This window comes from Psittacula echo (genome assembly GCF_963264785.1).
Source record: "Psittacula echo genome assembly, chromosome: 5".
NCBI lineage: Eukaryota > Metazoa > Chordata > Aves > Psittaciformes > Psittacidae > Psittacula > Psittacula echo.
Window position 1 is genome coordinate 27875791 of NC_137739.1, and position 20246 is coordinate 27896036.

A 20246-nucleotide genomic window follows, 5' to 3' on the forward strand; every position below is an offset into this window, starting at 1 on the left:
CCTTCCGCTGCGGTAATGCCGCCGCTCCACGTCCGCGGTGCTGGCGGGCTCGACGGGTGCTCGCGGGCGTTGCTTTCCCGTGGCCGCAGCCCGGCGTTCGCGTGCCGATTTTGGTCCCTCCGGCGCGCCTTCCGTGGCCTGCGCGTGCGCAGTGCCCCGGGGCAGCATGGCGAGGGGTCGCGGTACCTGCGGCAGGAACAGGTGAGGGCCGATGCCATCAAGAGGTGAACCGAGGCGAGGTCAGGCCCTTGGGTGGATGTAGGGGGGTCTCCTGCCCACTGGCTCCCGGGTGTGGGGGTGAGTGCAGCGGCCAGAACCGTCCCAATCCCGCTCTGCGGTACAGCTCTGCAGACCCGGCCCCCCGCACCTAACCCTACTGTTTATCTCCTTCCGCGACGGCAGGAGGCGCTGTAGCAGCTGTGGCGCGTCGGTGTGTCCTTCTTGCTCAGTGTGTGTTGCGCCTTTTTACGTAGAAGGCGGAAGTGGTGCCCTGCGGGGAGTGGCGGTCAGGGTCGTGCTTGGCGGTGAGTGCGGTGGGGGCCGCTGAGGGGCTGGGCGCGGAGCTGGGGCTGCTGGCTGGGAAGCGGAGCCGCAGTCCTGCCTTCCGCAGAACTGGGCTCGGCTGCTCGGCCCACGCCTGTGTGGGGCCGGGGACTTGCCGCTGCAGTGGCTGGCGGTAGAGAGGACGGTGATGGAGCTGAGGCATGAGCTGCACAGACACTGGGCCGCGGTCTGTCAGCGGCCTGGGCTCGGGGTTAGGCCGGTTTGCCGCGGGGTGGGAACCGGCGGGAATGGCTCTATCATTGCATCTTAACTGCGCTACCGGGCAGCTATGGGAGCGTTCCCTTGTGCGGGCCCCAGTCACCCGGAAAGTGGGCTCCGCTTTTCCAAGCGTGGAATGGAGATTTAAAAATAATCCGGAAACGTGTTAAATATTTTCCTGTTAACTATTTTAACAGACAAGAAATCTGGAGAGGTGCTTTTGACAAGGGCCTGTAGTGACAGGACAAGGGGGAATGGCTTTGAACTGACAGAGGGGAGATTGAGATGAGATCTTTGGAAGAAGTTCTTCCCTGTGAGGGTGATGAGGCCCTGGCACAGGTTGCCCAGAGCAGCTGTGGCTGCCCCATCCCTGGCAGTGTTCAAGGCCAGGTTGAATGGGGTTTGGAGCAACCTGGTCTAGTGGAAGGTGTCCCTACCAGTGGCAGGGGGATGGAATTAGATGAGCTTTAAGGTCCCTTCCAACTCAAACTGTTCTGTAATCATTCTATGAAAAGACAAAGCAGGTTTCTTGCAAGTGTTAACACAGAACACACAGGGTAAAATGCAGTGAAGATGTTAAATAAGCTGTTAGTGCAGCCAGTAACTTTGCCTCCCCCTGTTCCTTTTCTTACCTCTCCCTCATAATCAGTACTTAATCAATTCTGTCAGTGGTATCTAAGGCACGGCACAGTCCACATCACTCATGGGTAGCTCTGCAGCATGAGCAAGTTGTCAGAGGCGAACATGGAGAAGTACTTTCAGCTAACTACTGGGTATAAGGGATATAATTAAAACATTTTCCTCCCACGTATGGCTGAGATTTCTATTTAAGAATGAAAAGACTCAGTGTGGTTTATCCAAAGCAGATGAAATTGATGGAAAGCACTTATTACTCATTTTAATATTTATTATTACTTATTACTCATGTTAATAAAATTGCCACAAAGTACTGTCGCTCTTTACACAAATATACAGCTATCGAGTTTAGAAACAGTATCATAGAATGAATTGCACAATGGTTTGGGTTGGAGGGGACCTTAAGGTTCATCCATTTCCAGCCCCCTGCCTGTGGCAGGGACATCATCAACTAGACCAGGTTGCTCCAAGCCCTGTCAAACCTGGCCTTGAACACTGCCAGGGATGGGGCAGCCAGAGGTTCTTGGTCATCATGGAAATCACCTGTAAGGCTTCAGAACACCCCCCCGAGGCTGCTCTGCTGCAGTGGCAGAAGCTGTTGGTTGCATCTAATGAGCTTTTAGTGTTATTTTATTGCTTTTGCCACAAATGTTACAATTCTAAGTTGTTAGGTCACATGTTTAAATGATAAGCATAGTGGTTATACAGGAGACATGGAAGTCTAAAAGATTACTGCTATTAGGAAAACCGAAACCAGTTGCTGTCTCAACAAAATGCTTGCAGACTTGTACAAGAAACCAGAATTATTTTTTTTTTGCACTTATAAGTCCTGCCTGAATCTCCTATTGCTTTGGCTTGCCTGTCCATGTAATAGCTTTGAAATGAAAGTGTTTTGCAGATATTAGTTAAAAGGAACTTGCATCATTTTTTATGTTCTGCCTGGATGAGGCCACGGAGATAGTAGTTACAAACCTCACAGTGCAAACACAGCACTTATCACTTGTCAGTAGACCTTTGATTAATATGCTTGGGAATAAGTGTTGCAGGTATTGCTTCATAAACAAATGATCCAAAGTCACTCCGCTGGTCTGTCAGTCTCATGACCCAGAAATCTCTATGTACAAAACTGTTCTTGGCAAAGCAGAAGAAGAGTCTTCCAGTCCATGAAGGCATTGAAAGCATTTCCCCCGCTGGCTGTGTGATTAGTTAGGTTTGTGAGCTTCAAGTAAGAAAAGGGATTTGGAATAGTCTTCTGTATTGATTTCCTTATTTATATGACTACTCAGAGTGAATTTCCTAGGAAAAAGCATGTGGAGATTAATTGTACCCAGTACTTACTGATTAATACTGAAATTTTCTATTTCATGGTACCCAGTACGCTCTCTGTACTGTGTTCTTTCACCTTTGCTAAGTGCTCAAAGGTATTGTTTCATATTTCAGTGTAAATAGGTTACAATTGATAAATTACTTTTATTTGCTCCCTGTTACTCTAATTATAGTGTAATTTTCCAGGCAATCTGAAGATACTGTCTGGTACCAGTAATGTCTTCTTTTGATTTAGAAAGTTTCTAAATTAATCCTGTGGCTCTTTGGAGCATGAGAATCTGTAAAAGTCCTGCTTAAGCTCCATTACATTATGCGACTTTGCAGATCGGACTTCTGAGTTTTGTTGCATATGTTGATTTTAAAATACAGGGGCTTTAATTCTGTTTTGAGGTTGGTTTTATGAATTGTAAGGTATGTTTATTCTTGCAGGACTTTGCTCTTCTGGTCTGATGGTGCTATTTCAGATCAACTTAATCACTGTAAGGCAACACTGTAAATAGCAACATAGCACAGGGTGCTTACTGAAGAAAGGTTGCATTATGGCTTGATGTTAGAGTTGGAAGAGTGGCATGGGGACTCCCTGTAGTCTTAACTGTGTTTTTGCTGGGACATGACAGCTTGATCCTTAGGGCAGTCCACATTTCTGCAGCACAAGTACTAATCAAATAAATTCTGCACATTACCATTTGGCATGGAAAGCACCGTCCTTTCTGTTGTCACACAATACAGCTGTTGCCTTGGAAAGCCATATCTGCCTTCCTTGGCCGAAAGACTTTAGGTACCTTGTGTGGACAAGCTAAAATCCATTATCCATCTACTTGGCAAGTCCGATAGGACTTCTTAGCTTTAGAAGCAGGCATTTCAGGTGTGTTACCAAACGTAGTTTCAAAGCTTCCTCTGCCTGAGAAACTCCACACTAGCAAAACCAAGAATTACCATGTAATAATGATCCAGTTTAATTTCAGTTGTTCCTCTATCTGAAGACTGAATCTTGTCCAAACAAAAAAAAAGTCTTAGAGCAGGCTACCAGGATAAATTCTGAAGGCTGTGGTGTAGGCAAGTTGTTAAAATTAGTATTTGCATATTGTTGTACTTGTATTTGACTTAATTTTGTTCATCACAGAAGAGCTATATCAGCTATTATCAATAGGAATAAAAACCAATGTGGTTTTGGGGGAATGTTTGTTATGTTTTTACTTCACTGGTCATCTATTTGGTAACTGAAAAGGAAGGGCAGCAATTTGATATGAATTTGGGGATATATACTGGTTGGGGTTTAAAATCCATCCTCTCCTAGCCTGAAAGTTTTTTGAATTCCCCAGGGGATGAACATGCAAAACTGTTTCAGCAGGCTCAGGAACCATCTGTTCCACCTTCATCAGGGGAGAGACCTGTCATCAACATTCCAAATATAGTTGGGCTTGCTCTAGCACTGCTCTGTTCGAGATTGGATCTATGTTCCTACTCATGGAGGATAAAATAAGTGCCACAAGAAAATGAAGAAATTCCTACTAACATAGTTACAACTTGTAGAGAATGATTTTAAACTATGGTGGAGTAATCAGGCCTTGGTTAATGGTCTGAGTAATAGCAGTGTGGATATTGATTTGGAAAATTGTTCCTTGCCTCACACCTATACATATGTGTGGAGGAAGAAGGATTTTCATCACAGATAAGATGAAATGGATAAGAGGAGGAGGAACCTTCTTAGTAAAACATGAACAAAATTTAAAAGATCTGTCTCTTATCACCATGTTTAAGTTGCTTCTTTGTGTCTGAGTTTCCCTATTTCAAGAGAAGAGACAGTGGTAGTTGATGAACCCCTTGGTCATATGCAGACAAAAAGCTCCATGTGGGAGTGGAGTGTATCACAGATTAAGGGGATTTTTGTGTGAGACTGTGGTGGTGCCTGGTTGCAGTGAGTCATTCATTCAAATGGCTCTGCTATAGGACTTCCGTTTCTGTAAACTTATTGTACATACCTGCTATGTCTGTAGAAACAATTTAAATAGGCAAAGAGAACACCACTTGCACAGCACTTAAATCTTCAAAGTCTTCAATTATCGAGCTTTTACTGAGTCAGATCCTGGTTACTTCCTTGTAAGAACAATATTTCAAATAGTCTGTTTTCTCCTAGGATTAGCCTAAGGGAAGAGTTGCGCACTTCTTTGCAATTAATGTGACAGCTGAACTTGGCTAAAGCTATTATATTTTCCTCTATGCAACTTCCTGACTTCCTTTATGACATTGCTAAAGGGATACATGTTCCTCTTCGCTTTCTTCGTCTCACTAAATATACCCTTGTAGCTTAGAATAATGTGAGTCTTTCAGTCCTAGGCTTGCTGGAGGATTCCAATACCCTGCATACCAGCATTCCCCCTCCACTGGCCTAACTTGGTTACTGTGATTTTTTGGAAATACAGATTTCACAAGAGGGTTAATCATCCTCTGCAGCAGCTGGTAAATAAAAGTTCGGCTAGTTTAACAATGGGAGCAAGTAGGTTTGTTTTGATTTATTTTTTGCCAGAGAAGAGACCTACAGATAGCAGCCTGAGAAAAAAATCTTTCTGTCACAGAGCATCTTTCTAAGCATTGATTCTTCTGCTTCCATTCTAAGGCATTGGGGGAGCTCTTGTGAGACTCCCCTGCAGTGCTGCATCCAGCTCTGTAGCCCCCAATGCAAGAGGGATGTGGAGCTGTTGGAGCAAGTCCAGAGGAAGCCACAGAGATGCTCCAAGCACTGGAGCAGTTCTGCTCTGGAGACAGGCTGAGAGAGCTGGGCTTGTTCAGCCTGGAGAAGAAAAGGCTCCAGGGAGACCTTGGAGCAGCTTCCAGTACCTAAAGGGGCTGACAAGAAATGTGGAGAGGGGCTTTTGACAAGGGCCTGTAGTGACAGGACAAGGGGAATGGCTTTAACCTGACAGAGGGGAGATGAGATATTAGGAAGCTCTTACCTGTGAGGGTGGTGAGGCCCTGGTAGGGATTGCCCAGAGAAGCTGTGGCTGCCCCATCCCTGGCAGTGTTGTTATTTCATATTACTTTAAGAGACCTTTGCCTGTACTGCTGTGCAAAAGAAGATCAAACTATCATGGGCTTAGTAGGCTTGTTTCACATGCCTGTTCCTGTAGCCCTCAGCCTAATCATACTGCCTTGCACCTTGTGATAACCTCTGTGTTTCAAAGAAATGTGGTTTATATAGAAAACTACCTACAGGAGGATTCTAAGAAAATGGTTGTAACCATTAAAAAATAAAGTTAAATGAAAATTTCTTGGGCTTTAAAAATATTTGTTGTTCAGACCTTTGTTTGAAGCTCCCTCATCATCAAAAAAGAGCATGAACTCTGAGTACTACTGGTTTGTAGATAGCTTTTTTTGCTGTGGAAGTATTAGTCTTACCTCATTTGTAGCTTTTACACAATTTAAAGTCATGTTGGCAGTTCTTAAATTTTATCAGCATTGCTGTATATTTGAATTTCATTTGCATCACAACATCTGTTTGGTTTGGGCACCTAGACTTGTGGGCATGCACATAAAGTGATTTGAAACCTGTCCTGTGAATCACTGTATACAGAAAATGTTAAATAACATTTATTCACTGCAAAGGTAAATACGGAATTGAGCTATTGTCATTCAATAGAACGTGGTTTTGTATAGCATTTTTAATGCAGATTATATTTGAATGTTTTAGAAGTAAATACTGAAGGGGTAAAGAGGCATTTTCAGTAAGCATAGCAAAGACAAAGAGTATTCCTCTTTTCACAGAAATTAGGGGGTTAGATGAAAGAGCTACTGAAAGGTGTGTGGTTTTGTTGGAATTAGGCTGACAGGATGCAGTGCTCTTTCCAATTTATCATAAGGTAAGTAAAAAAAGATAGATAACAGAAACTGCGACAAAACAACACCAGTGATTCTAGTAGAACCAGATATTTCTAATCAGAAAGATTTGACTGGAAAGGAAAGTCTTCGAGTATTTTAAATTAATATATCCTTTTATCATCTTGCAGGGCATTTCTGTGTAGCACTTGATTAGCTACTATGAGCTTACTCTACAGTGATAACAGTAGTGGAGACCGAGACGTGGAAAGCGGCTGCTGTGCAGCCATGGCCAGTGCCTGCAGCACTGGAGCAAAAGAAGACAGTGTCAGCAGCGGGACTGGAAATCCTCAGAGTTTGTTCACAGAGGAAACACAAGGCTATGATGTGGAGTTTGATCCCCCCTTGGAAAGTAAATATGAATGTCCAATCTGTTTGATGGCTCTTCGTGAAGCAGTGCAGACACCATGTGGTCACCGTTTTTGCAAAGGCTGTATTGTCAAATCCATAAGGTAAAGGAAAGTTCATGGAAGTTGCTTTTAAGAAGGAATTCACTTACCAAAGCAGAGTAGCTTAAGGACAGTGTAAACTGAATAGAACTGCTTGAGGTGAATTACCAGTGAGTGCAAATAGAACTCTGGGAATTTATAATTCATCAAAGGTACGTTCTGATAAACACCATGTATAGCCAAAATATCATGAGTTTGGAGGTTGCAAGAGCTTTAGATATTCTGCCATTTATTATTCTGCTAATGAGAGGCACAGTTACAGTCATTGGTTAGATTTTACCACAGGACTGAGTGAGGAACTGCAGTGAACCCGTGCTCAGAATACAACATTTCACAGCAGGTAGAGAAACTTCCTTCTTCAACCCCAGGCATGGAAACTGATTTCTCTTCCTTTTTTAATTAACAGAGCAGTCACTCTGCTCAAAGTTGTAGGTCCACAAACAGTTTCAAACCGTTTCAGTGAGGAGAAGCTTTTGCTCATACTAGAGTTTGTAATGTCTATAGTACTATAATGATTGATGACATTGGGAAGCTTCGACAGAGCTAAAATGAAAATGGGAAGTGACTTGGGTTTTTTTGATTTATTGATTTGTCACAGCCTTTATTTGATCAGGTAAAAAATTGCTTGTGTTTATTCCTCATTTCCACGCTGTCCAGCTCAAGTGAGCCCAGAAATTAAAGATATTAAATTACAAAGGATGGGCAAGCAGTTTTTGATGAGTTGCTTCTTGTGACTTACACAGACAACTGTAGTTGTCCATGTTGAAGGAGTTGTGGCTATAACTAGAAAGATTTTTTTTTTTTTTTTTTATGAAGCTTTCAAAGTCTCAGATTTTACAATTTGAGAGAGAAGATTAGACCAGATGGGTTTGATCACAGAAAAAGTTTCCCTCCCAGAAAGTCTTGGCATCTTTTTAAATAACTCTGTCTGTAGTGCTTTGAAGTGCTGTGAGTCATGGTAGTAAAGAAGCTTATTTACCTAAGAAGCTACAAATTGTAGTTTACAAATGTTACTTTCTAGAAAGCAATTGATGAGAAATCTTGGAAGAACCAAGTTCAGATGCAGTAACTAATGAAGTTTCACTCCAGTCTTTCTTTTCTTGTATCTTAGGTCAAAGCTGATTTAGGGCTTGTAAAAGACCTCACCAAATATCAAAACCTCTGTTTATTGGTAAAGCAAAATTATGAGCTGATAAGGGGCAGCAAGGAAAGCTTTGAGAGTTAGCAGTGCATGCCAGCTGTGTTCAGTTTCTGGGCTCAAATTCTCAGTTGATAAAATCAGAGCAGGCTTTTTCTTCAAACAAAATTCTTCTGGCTTTTCATACCTATATTTTAACTTCAAGGGAAATTATAGGAATATTCATTGTGCTTTGTAGCAGGTGATTACTGTTTCACAGGTACTGTTTTGCAGGGCACACCCAAGTATGATAAGTAATTACAGCATAGAAAAGCCTCCACTGGAACATAGATTGGAACCGAGGTGCATAAACTCAGTTGTGTGATAGAAGATGTGTAGCAACATCTTTGTCTGTAGATGGATCTAAGCAGCCTTTTAAACACAGTCCCTATACGTGTAAAGAGTGTTTGAAGTCTGTAGTGACAGGAAAAGGGGGAATGGCTTCAACCTGACAGAGAGGAGATTGAGATTGGATATTAGGAAGAAATTCTTCCCTGTGAGGGTGGTGAGACACTGGCACAGTGACAGAGGGTTGGAACCAGATGAGCTTTAAAGTCCCTTCCAACCCAAACCATTCTGTGATTATGTGATTAATATATTAGTGTTATTGCTTTTTCCTTACTATAATCACTGGAAATCTGCCATTCATTCTTATTTTACCCTATGTCTGCTAGTCATTTAAACTGGGGATCCAGTAATCGTTATTTCAAATTAATCTGTTGTTGGCTCTTTTTACACATGATCAGCTTTTCTGTATAATGCTGCTGTCTTCTCAGCAGGCCTACAGAACTTCACTAAACAGGGGATTTGAAATACACCTGTGAAAACTGATTACTGTAGGTTGTCTGTGAGGTGAGGCAGTGTTCCTGGGCTGTGACCAGCATTGTGATCCTAGCCCTGGGAGCTAGGAAACAAAACAGCACACTAGGTATTTTCAGTTTTCCACTTATTTAGGAGTATGACTGTCGGACTTGTGGTGAGCAAAACCTAGGAAAGGAAGTTCATTGTCTCTTTCTGAAGTCTCAGCTTTACCCCCACTTCCTCTAGCAACGTTGCTGATGGAGTTGCTGAGCAAGTATTTCCTTTTCCAACAAAGAACACAAATTCCCTCCTGGTCTCCACAGCCCACTAGGTTCTACTTCCCCTCCTGCTTCTGAGCAGTGACAATGCTCTGGCCTTTGATCTTTCCACCACAACTGCTCTGACATTTTTCTGGCCCATGTATTTTTCCATTTTATGGCTGTTTCCATTAGCAATTCAGCTCAGAAGCTGTGATCTCCGTGCCTCTTCAACTGTATTACTTACTCGTGATTAGATATTTTGATCTGCTGCTTTCAGAAATGAGCTGACACTGGATATTTTTAAAAGGAAGATTTGGTAGAGGTGATTTCCTTTTTAACTCCATTTCTAATGATTCTTGTGTTTAATGCAGGTAGACAACCTGACAAAGTGGAACAGGCTTGTGCATGTTGCGTGCACCCATGTTCCACCAAACTTGCACCAGTTAGCACCAACTTCCAGTCTGTTTGCTGTTAAAATGCCTTCAGATACAACACCCAGTTCCAAATACAGTGTAATTTTCATAGAATCACGGACTGGTTTGATTTGGAAGGGACCTTAAAGCTCATCCAGTTCCAACCTCCTGCCACAAATAGGGACTCCTTCCATTAGACCAGGCTGCTCCAGGCCGTGTCCAACCTGGCCTTGAGCACTGCCAGGGATGGGGCACCCACAGCTTCTCTGGGCAACCTGTGCCGGGGCATCACTACCCTCACAGGGAAGAACTTCCTAATATCTCATCTCAGTCTCTCCACTGTCAGTTTAAAGCCATTCCCCCTTGTCCTGTCCCTACAGGCTTTCATAAAAAGTCCCTCTCCAGGTTTCTTGTTGGCCCCTTCAGGTACTTGGAAAGCTGCTATAAGGAGTCTTCCAATACTTACTACTTTTTGCAGTAATTTTTGTGTCTTAAATCTTTTTCATCTTTCTTTGCTGTATAAATATGCAGATTAAAAGATGATCAAATGGTTGTCCAAGAAAAACAGTGAAATGAGCTATGTGAAAAGTAATGCCTAATAGATGAAGTGAATCTGGAACAACAAAGACATTTTTGCTTTTGCTCAGCTGGCTGCCTCTTGGCTGTTTATAAAGTGAGAAGGAGAGAAGGTTCAAGAATCTTTAAACGATTGCTTTGAAATAGTATGTGAAATATTCTTTGTTGTTTGAGCTGTTATTGCTTGCAGAAATGGAATGATAAGTTCTCAGTTTCTTTACGTCCTCCTCAAGTTTATTTCCAGAGTATCCATCTGGCATTTGTCCAAATAAAAACTATTGAGTTACAAACTGCTGCCACCCCAGTCATGCCACCTCTAGTGGAACTTAAGCATTGACAATTCTCTCATGTACAATGCATACTCTCTGCTAAATGTCACATAAATGCCATTTTTTTTCGAAGACTTCCTTAATGTGTTATAATTTGGCCACTAATGTCTTGCTAATATAAAAATACTTTAAGGGCAAAGGGAACTTGGAGTATCTTTTTCCTTTCTTTTTGGCATTACAGAGATGCAGGTCACAAATGTCCGGTAGACAATGAAATTCTGCTTGAAAATCAACTTTTTCCTGACAACTTTGCTAAACGGGAAATACTTTCATTAACGGTGAAGTGTCCTAACAACGGCTGCAGTATGAAGATGGAGCTGAGGCATTTAGAGGTGAGAATTAGCTTGGAAAACATGCAACCTGTTTTTCGTGATCAAGTCAAAATTCTGAATAACATAGGTGGTCATGTTAATGGTGATGCAGTGCACTGTTTATTCAAGTCTATAGCTATACATGTATTTGGTTTTAGATCAGCTTTTAATTGTAATTAGGTCATTCACAAGTGAACATTGTAGTGCATAAAAATTGCACTTATGCAGCTTTCTCTTTTGGATCAGTCATGTTTGTGTTTTGATCTGTATCTGTACTTCACACAAATTCCCTAAAGTCAATTTAATATTCTTTCAAAGCAGCTGGATACATTAGTTGAAATATTTTCTTTTGGAAAATAAAATACAAAGTGAAAAGGCCAAACATAGAGCTGAAATTTTACCCAAGAGCATTGTTAAAGCTCTAAATACATGAAGTCCTGATCTTGGTAACAGGACAGTAACATGGGTAAAGTCAGCATAAGTTTATAAGGATTTACTTGCATGAAGGAAGGATTACAGTTCATTCCTCTTGTATTGTATTTTATCTTGAAAACAGATGAGACCACAGTATCTGTTTATATTATCAAATCCCTCTTTTGTCCTTGTTCAGGACCATCAGTTGCAGTGTGATTTTTCCACTGTGGAATGCCCACAGTGCCAAGGAGCCTTCCAGAAGAGCCATCTGAAAGAGCACATAACACAGGAGTGTCCAAGGCGTCAAGTCTGTTGTCCAAACTGTGCCACATCTATGGCCTATGAAGATAAAGAGGTACTTAGCATAAATCTTGGCTTTTCAACCCTCATTCACATGGGTTTGCTTATAAACAGAATATCAGTTTTTAAAAAAATGATACTTGGTATAGAAGAGCTCTTAGTGCTGCACAGGTGAGATGCTACAGACTCAGGTCATTAGTCTAGAACAGCCAAAAGCTGGAGAGAGGATTGTTGCTTAAATACAAACTTATTTGGAACCCTCCATGTGAACAGACTTGTGTAAGAACTGTTGAATTTTGGCCTTTCCATCAGTGAGGCCAGTACCTACTGCCAAAGTAACACACAAAGCAGTATTTGCATTTACAGTTCTTATGCCTGGCAGAAAGGATGTGTCAGGAGCTGCATCTTTTGGGGATATATACTCACATAAAAGACCAAGATAATTTCAGAATTCTTCTCCTGGCTCTGCATTTTTTTACTTGGGTGATGCTGAGGATTGTCCTTTCCTTTTTGAGCTTCTAGTTCTTTATATGGATGGGTTTTATCACAGTTGCATACAGCTAAGTGCAAAATGGGAATGTAAATAAAGATAATAGCATCAGAGCAATCTTTTAAAACTGTGTAACTTCATTGTTTCTTTCTTTCCTCTCTATTTTTCTGTTTGGTAACTAAGCTTCATGACCAAACATGCCCACTTGCCAATGTATTTTGTGAATATTGCAACACAGTGCTCATCAGAGAGCAGGTAAGAGACTACCTTTCTCTGTGTTTAATCTGTGGCAGATGTTTTGCATGTACATTACTTCTTTAATATGAGATCTAATTTGAAGAAATGGTTTGTCTACTAGCCAATAAATCTTTACCTGTCTCTGTCTGAAAATGTTTCATCCAGTGCAGGTGTAATACTCTTTCAAATGCTGCTTCAGTTTTCAGCTGCAGTCTGGTAAGCCTCTGGGATTTTTGACTGCAAAGCACATTTAGCTATGTTGCTTCTTGACTGGGGCCATGCTGTGTGGTTTTGATCTAGAGTAGAGGCTAAAGAATACCAAGCTGCCAGTGCTTATGGCTGAAATTAGAAAACAAGGCTTTCATTTGGGCAGGGAAGGATAGTATTTGTAATTAGCTATTGCTGGAAATTAGTTATAAATAATTCACTAGCGAACTGTACATGCTGACTGGAATTCTGCTTCTCCATTACTATTGTAATAGTCATTACTATTTCTTCTATTGAATAACCTCATCAACAGGAAGATGAATGTGTTTTAATTTACAGCCCATCTCTGTTAAAATTAAGAATGAACTTGTCAAATTGGAGAATTATTCTAAAAACCAGGATTGAGCTCAGTAATGACAAAGGCAAAAATGTGTTGTAAGGTAGAATAATGAACTGTATTATTCTTTGCTCTGCTTAGGGCTCTTAAGGCCTCAGCTGAAGCTGTCCAGCTTTTGAGGTGGGGATGGATAGGGAGGATCCTGACCAGTGGGATAGTTGGGTCTGGAAAACACAGACTATAAGGAAAAAATGAAGTATGTTGAGCTTTTTGGGGAAGAGGATAATGAAGACAGATACAAGAAGTATGTGCAGGTAGTGCTTCAGAAAGGAAGGAAATGCTCCATTCCTGGCAGTGTTCAAGGTCAGGCTGGACAGGGCTTGGAGCAACCTGGTCTAGTGGAAGGTGTCCCTGGCCATGGCAGGGGGGTGGAACTGGAGTCTTTAACGTCCCTTCCAACCGAAACCATTCTGTTACTCCATGATTGTATGAATCTATTAAATGGACTGTGGTCTAGCTTTGAGGATAGGCTAGAAACGAAAGGCATTTGTTCTAGCAAGAAAACCTGAATGCTTTCTGGTGCCTTCTGTAAGAACAAAGGGAATGAATTGTTAATGTACATACAAGGAGGTGGAATTTTTCTCGTCAGTTACCATTTCGGTTCAAAAGTTCCATGTTTCTTTGAGAAATTATATAGGTACAAACTGATCTGACTTCTGTTGCATATTCAAAGTCCATGCAGTCATATTATTTTAGGATGGTATGAAAGCAAACAACTCTCAATTGAACAATTAATTTCAAATCTGATTTGTTTTAGATGCCTAACCATTATGACAATGATTGTCCTACTGCCCCAGTGCCTTGTTTTTACAGTGCTTTTGGGTGTCCAGAAAAGGTAAGCCTTTTGTCAGAATAATGAATTGCAGACCTTCTGCATGTGTTTGTTATTTGAGGTTTTTTTAATGTGTTTCTCTATTCTTGTCTCATTTGCCAGCCCAAATCCTCAGTGATTCATGAGGGGGGTTTTGGGCTTTTTTTGGTTTCGTTTTTTTTTTTTATTGTTGTTGTTTTGAGGTATCTTGATTGTAAACCACTACATGTTCATACATTGCCTTTTAAAAGTCCTTTTCAAATTTAAAAAAACTCTATGAATTATTTGCTTGATAACTTGCTTTTATTAATCTATTAGTGTTTGCTCAGCTTTCATGGCAATTAAGTAGCTTCTAGCATTTCTTCCAAAGTTCTGACCAAATAGAGTGATGGCTCTTAGAGCTCAGTGAAGAAAACCTGACAGTGCTTTAAATTTGAGTAAATTCTAAAATTATTTAATCTGGAGAATATTATTTTTAGTTGCTTAATGCCTCTTTGTAAAAATGGATCTTTTTCCTTCAGCATTTCTACATCAGTTTTCATACACCTTTGAGTTTGGTATGGGGGAGCATTTTAGCAAATCAATGAAGGGAATACATTGCTGATTTATGAGACAGAAAAAATAGGAAATATATGTTTATCACTAACACTTTTTTTACCATGTCACTATTTTGAGTTGAACAGTACTTGCCCACTGGCATTTGAATTGCCTTTCTCATTTGTCGTAACAGCAATCTTAAATTTGGAACCCTCCATTGGTGAAGTGCTGCTTTGTCACATCGCCTGTCCTTGATTGATATTCTGGTTTTTCACACATAACAGAAGAAACTAGTTTGGTTTTCTTCCGAGCCATGTTTAAGATGGGATTGCAGATAACATTTGATGCATTCCTAATTCCACATCTCTTAAATTCTAGATGCAAAGGAATGAACTGGCACGACACATGCAGGAGTTTACTCAGGTTCACATGAGAATGATGGCTCAGAGTTTTCAAAATATCAGTGTTACTGCAACAAATCCTGTACCCTTCATCAACGGCTTACCCTTTGAGCCTACCCTCTTCTCACATGCATCACATGCCACGTATGATTGTAATCCAGAGGTTGAAAACTTCAAAGAAACTATTCAGCAGTTGGAAGGTCGTCTGGTAAGACAAGATCACCAAATCAGAGAACTCATTGCTAAAATGGAGACTCAGAACACTCACATGGCAGAACTCAAACGTACTATCCGGAATTTGGAGGGAAAGATTACTGAAATGGAAGCACAGCAATGTAATGGTATTTATATCTGGAAGATTGAGAACTTCAGTGGACTTCAGAAAGCCCAGGAAGAAGAGAGACCTGTTGTGATGCACAGTCCTGGCTTCTATACTGGAAAGCCTGGCTACAAGCTGTGTTTGCGCCTGCACATCCAGTTACCAAATGCTCAGCGGTGTGCTAATTTTATTTCTCTGTTTGTCCACACTATGCAAGGAGAATATGACAGCCATCTGCCTTGGCCCTTCCAAGGCACTATACGACTTTCTATTTTGGATCAATCAGAAGGCCCTGACAGGCAGAATCATGAAGAAGTAATGGAGGCCAAGCCAGAGTTACTAGCCTTCCAGAGACCAACTATTCACCGCAATCCAAAAGGGTTTGGTTATGTGACTTTCATGCACCTGCATACCTTGAAACAAAGAACCTTTGTAAAGGATGATACGCTTCTGGTGCGCTGTGAAGTTCTAACACGTCTAGATTTAAACAGTCTCCGCAGAGAAGGATTTCAAGCTCGCAGTGCTGATGGAGCTATGTAGCTTGAAAGTCTTAACCAGAGGAGTGGAGCCACTAGTCATGTTCTTCCACCACAGATTATTATTCATCATCCATATATGTTTGTAAAGGATCATAATTGCCAACATAGTTAATCTTCACCTGAATAGAATTTTGTTGTTGCTGATATATTTTTTTTTTTCTGTATGAGGTCATGTATTCAATTATTTGGTATTGTTCTCTCTTAAAGTAATAAGCTACTTCTGTAGCAAGCTAACTAAATGAAGTGTTGTTAATCAAAACTTAACTGCCTTAACAGGAAAGTCCTGTTGATATATCTGTACATCTCAGTTAGGCAAAACTTCATCAGAGAAGACCTGTAACTCTTTTCACCTCAGTGCCTTGAAATAGATACTGTATCAGGGAAATAGCTAAATTCATGAAGATGAGGGGGTTTTTTGTTAGTTTTGTTTTTCACAGTGCTTGGGAGAGTTGAGACAGTTCTCTGTATTGACTTACCTAGAAGTTTGAATTGGCTATACTTCTCATGAAATCTGAAGTCAGGTTAAGGCTTTGCTCAGAATGCCTAGGGTTGAGGTATGCTTTGATCCTTCCCTTCTGTGCAGTTCTCTTCAGGAAGTTGCATGTTGATGTAGAATTGACTCTGGTATTTCTGAAAGACATGGTAGTATTGTGAAGAAGGCTAAATAACTCAGCCGAGTTTACTGAGGAGATATTTTTAATGTGTTCTGAAAGTGCCTCCCAATTCTTTATTTTGATAAATCTTTTTGTAAGTGTGTGCTCTGGGCCCAGAATGTCAATCACCATCACCAGAGAGATAGATAAAAGTGTAGCATTTGAATGAGGTACCTTTGTGTTGGTGGGATCTCCTAGTGCTGGATACTTTTCAGGTTGCGAGTTGGATACGTGTGTGAAGGTACGTACCAACTGCATAGGGTGATGCAGAATTGGGCTTACTGTCTTTGAAACCTGAACTTGTACCAAAGGTGAACTTGTGATCTGCAGCTGTTAGTGATCTGCTGGTGTTGTGGATGACTTATGATTTTTGTTGTCTCCTGTGAATTCTCAGGGGCCATATCAACATCCATCTGCTGTGGGTATTTCCTATACCATTAGCCAATAGGAGCTAGGCCACCCTCAACACTTTGGAGGGAAAGAAAAACCTGTTGACGCTGCGAGGAGAAATTGCAGTCCTGTTTGCTCTTAGGAAGAAAATCCATAGTTCCTCATTTACCAAACACTAGATTCACTATGGCAAGAATTCAGGTGCTTACTAACATTTGTGTATGTTACTGCTTTATGTTATTGCGTGTATGCCACAAAAATGTTAGTTTTGACCAAAGTTGAGTAGTTCAAGTTCACTGGTGCTAAAAATTTTAACTTACCATGGTGCTGATAAAGTCTGACTCTTGTCTTTAAAAGGAGCGAAGAAAAAGGTTTTGTCCACCCCATAACTTAAGTGTAGAGTCTGATACTGAAGAAAGAACTACGCGATACATAAGCATATGTGTATTATTTCTCTAACCTAGAGAAGCAACCTAAAGACTTGAGACACTGCAATTTAAAAGATACTGAAGAGTTATTTGGCCTTATCAAATCAATGCCATGGGTGTCATCAATGGGCAAAGTGTGAATGCTTAATACATACAAAGCTAATGAAGGAGTACTGTAGTGTGTGGATTTGTGAGGATGAAAAATTCCAGGACCCAACCTACCACTTTCATCATCATATTCAGATGACTAAAGTTGATTTTGCAGATAGAGCCTATTAGTTGAAGAGGAATTACGTTAAATGGAGTATTGTCACTAGTGAAACATGAACTTCCTAACTAATGGTAGATTCAATCAGTCATTGACTGACTGAGTGAGCGTATTCTGTGTGTTTAGAGGACAGGTGAGCATACATTACTCAGAAAGAGATCCAGGCTTTAAAACTGTCTTTTTAAACCTCTTAAGTAGTTTTTATACTGAACAGCCTCATCCTATTAGCAGGATTGTTTCAGACTGCCTTCAGTTAGACTACTCCTAGTAGTTAAACCATTCTTAACCAAGGGTTTTTAATCTGCATGACAGTGCCCAGTCCCACTGTAACCAGAAGACACTGTACACTAGTACTCTGGCCATTTTCAAGTTATATTAGTTATTCATGTTCTTTCAAGACGCTCAAAGACTACCATTCTCCTCTCAATGTTGGTTGTTGTTTTTTTTTTTGAGGGGGTGGGGGAGCAGGAGACTTGTAATTTGAGAGCTTCTTCCTGCCACAGCTACTTTGTCAACCCTAGTGATCCTAACAACAAATGTCCTTAATCCGTGTTTTAATAATTTATACCCAAGGCCCACCAAGTGCATTAATACTTTCTTTCCTTTTGAAGCTTTGTGTTATGAACTGAATTTTTGCTTTGAGCCTTACCTGCTAGATCTGACATACTTCTGCCATGGGAGGAGCCTCAGTTTGGTGGCAGGTTCAGGAGTTTAAATGATTTGGGTTAATACTGTAGAGTAATACAAACCGATAGGGAATAGAATGCTAATGCATATATAATACTGCATTGGCCACAGTAACATAGATGTTTTAGTCACTGCTGCTATTCTACTGTTTTTGTATTTTAATATTACCAGGCAGAACTCCTAGTGATTCCAAATTACTATAATGCCAGAATTCTACATCAGAGACTCTCAGAGCTTATTTGCTAAGTATCTGTTACATCTTAACTTTCATGAAAAATTATAAACGTTAATGAAATGTTTATTCATGTATTTATTCCGTTTTCCTTTCTTTCCCCACCTTCCAAGCTACTCTTCATTTTAATGGCAGTTCCAGAACTTTCTCTTACAAATAAGAACTTCAGCTAATGGAAGAATTCAGAAGTCTACATCTTTGCCGTCTCAATGTATAGTCTTTGTGAGTATTATCTTGTATTTGAACTTTTCTAAGGTTAGCACAAAGAGATTCAGTTTCTGTGTGAAAATGCATTTTCACTGAAACAGCCTCTCTTCACCTTCCTCCAGATCTCACCTTTTGAGAAATCATTTTATCATGGTGGCTTGAGGTGTAACTGCTAGAACTACTTAAATGGAAGTAGAAGGGTATGCAGGGTTGAGAAATGTTTCTAAACCAAATAGGAAGTAATTAGAGAATTTAACCACTTACCTGCATAATTTCTTCAGTAATGGGGTTCTTTAGGTCTGTAACTCTTAGGGCCTTGCAGCATTACTGGATCTCAAGGTGGTTTAGAGAGTGGCTTAGCTTTTTTTATCTCCCAAATTTCAGTTGTCTTGAATGTGGTTTAAGCAAGCCATACTTAATACATGTCTTTGCAAAGCTGCTATGGCACAAATTCTCCCATTATAATATATTGCAACTGTGTTTTCCTTTTTGCCTCTGAATGTCTTCCCCTGCAGGGCAGGGAGAATTCTTTTTCTAAAGATGTTGGTATGTAATGTATATGTGGGAGCTCAGATAATGTGAGATGTATAGACTTGAACTAGTTGCTTGATATGCCTGGTCATGTTTGCTGTGGGATTAAACTTGCCCATGAAATAAAATGAAGGTGGCCTTTCTGTTCTTATTTAGAGATGCTTTCACATCAAATACGTTGATGATGGATGCAAAACATGATTGTGGGGTCAGTGTTAAAGGTTTGTATTAGTTTGCATTTGAACAGAATGAAAGTACTCCTGTTTCCTTTGAAATATCAATAGATTGTTTAATATATATTTTGTAATTAATTGCTGTATTTCTGACAGGACTTTAAAAAATAAACTAATTAAACTGTGCACTGCATGCTGCGTCTTTATTCCTCTGGAGGGCTGTTCAGAAAGATGGACTGACAGAGAACCTCTGGGGTAGTTTTTCTGTCTTGTTGGCTGGTCTTAATGAGGGATGTACCGTATAGCACCATGCAGGCAAAAGATATATTTCAAGATAAAATCTTGTGTAATTTAGGAAGGGTAGTGATAATTTTATTCATTACTAGAAGGCAGAGCTAGTGTGATTGATAATAAACTCAGTGTTCTCATGATCATCTTGTAATTTAAGATGCAGTATAGGATGATCATCTTTGAATGCTAAACACAATCATCTCTGGCCACATCCTGCTTGCTTCTTAGGCTTATCACAACACCAACGCTGGGTTGAAGGTTTGTTGCAAGATACTCGGATCAGAAACCAAAGGGAGTTCCTCTGTCAGAGAAATGAGTGGTTGCTTCGTGGCAATCTGCTAATTTATCTCAACCACAGAGAGAGGCTGGAGCTGTTTTTTAACAGCATCTGCAGGAAGGGAAATCTTGATTTCAGACTCCATGCCCCATCAAATATATATTTTGTTCAAGACATTCAAATTCTTCTGGGAAATGTGGTGGTATTTATTAATCTTCAAAGCAAATGGAGTTAATGTCAAGTTAATTACAACTTACTTGGTCCTCAGCTTTCATGTGTAATGGATGGGAAAGCATGCTCAGATACTGTAGAATTACAGACTGGTTTGAGTTGAAGGCACCTTAAAGCTCATCCAGTTCCAACCCCCTGTCATGGGCAGGGACACCTTCCACTAGACCAGGTTGCTCCAAGCCCCATCCAACCTGGCCCTGAACACTGTCAGGGATGGGGCAGCCACAGCTTCTCTGGGCAACCTGTGCCAGGGCCTCACCACCCTCACAGGGAAGAACTTCTTCCTACAATCTAAATATTCCCTCTGTCAGAT

General features: G+C 40.7%; 1 protein-coding gene across 1 annotated transcript; it reads left to right on the forward strand.

The window, feature by feature from the left end:
* Positions 1-436: 436 nt before the first annotated feature.
* Positions 437-19320, forward strand: TRAF6 (TNF receptor associated factor 6). Its single transcript, XM_080619198.1, has 7 exons — positions 437-524; positions 6729-7049; positions 10784-10934; positions 11524-11682; positions 12301-12372; positions 13716-13793; positions 14685-19320. The coding sequence occupies exons 2-7, from the start codon at positions 6760-6762 to the stop codon at positions 15564-15566; spliced, it is 1632 nt and encodes a 543-aa protein (XP_080475324.1). The 5' UTR covers positions 437-524; positions 6729-6759; the 3' UTR covers positions 15567-19320.
* Positions 19321-20246: the final 926 nt, after the last annotated feature.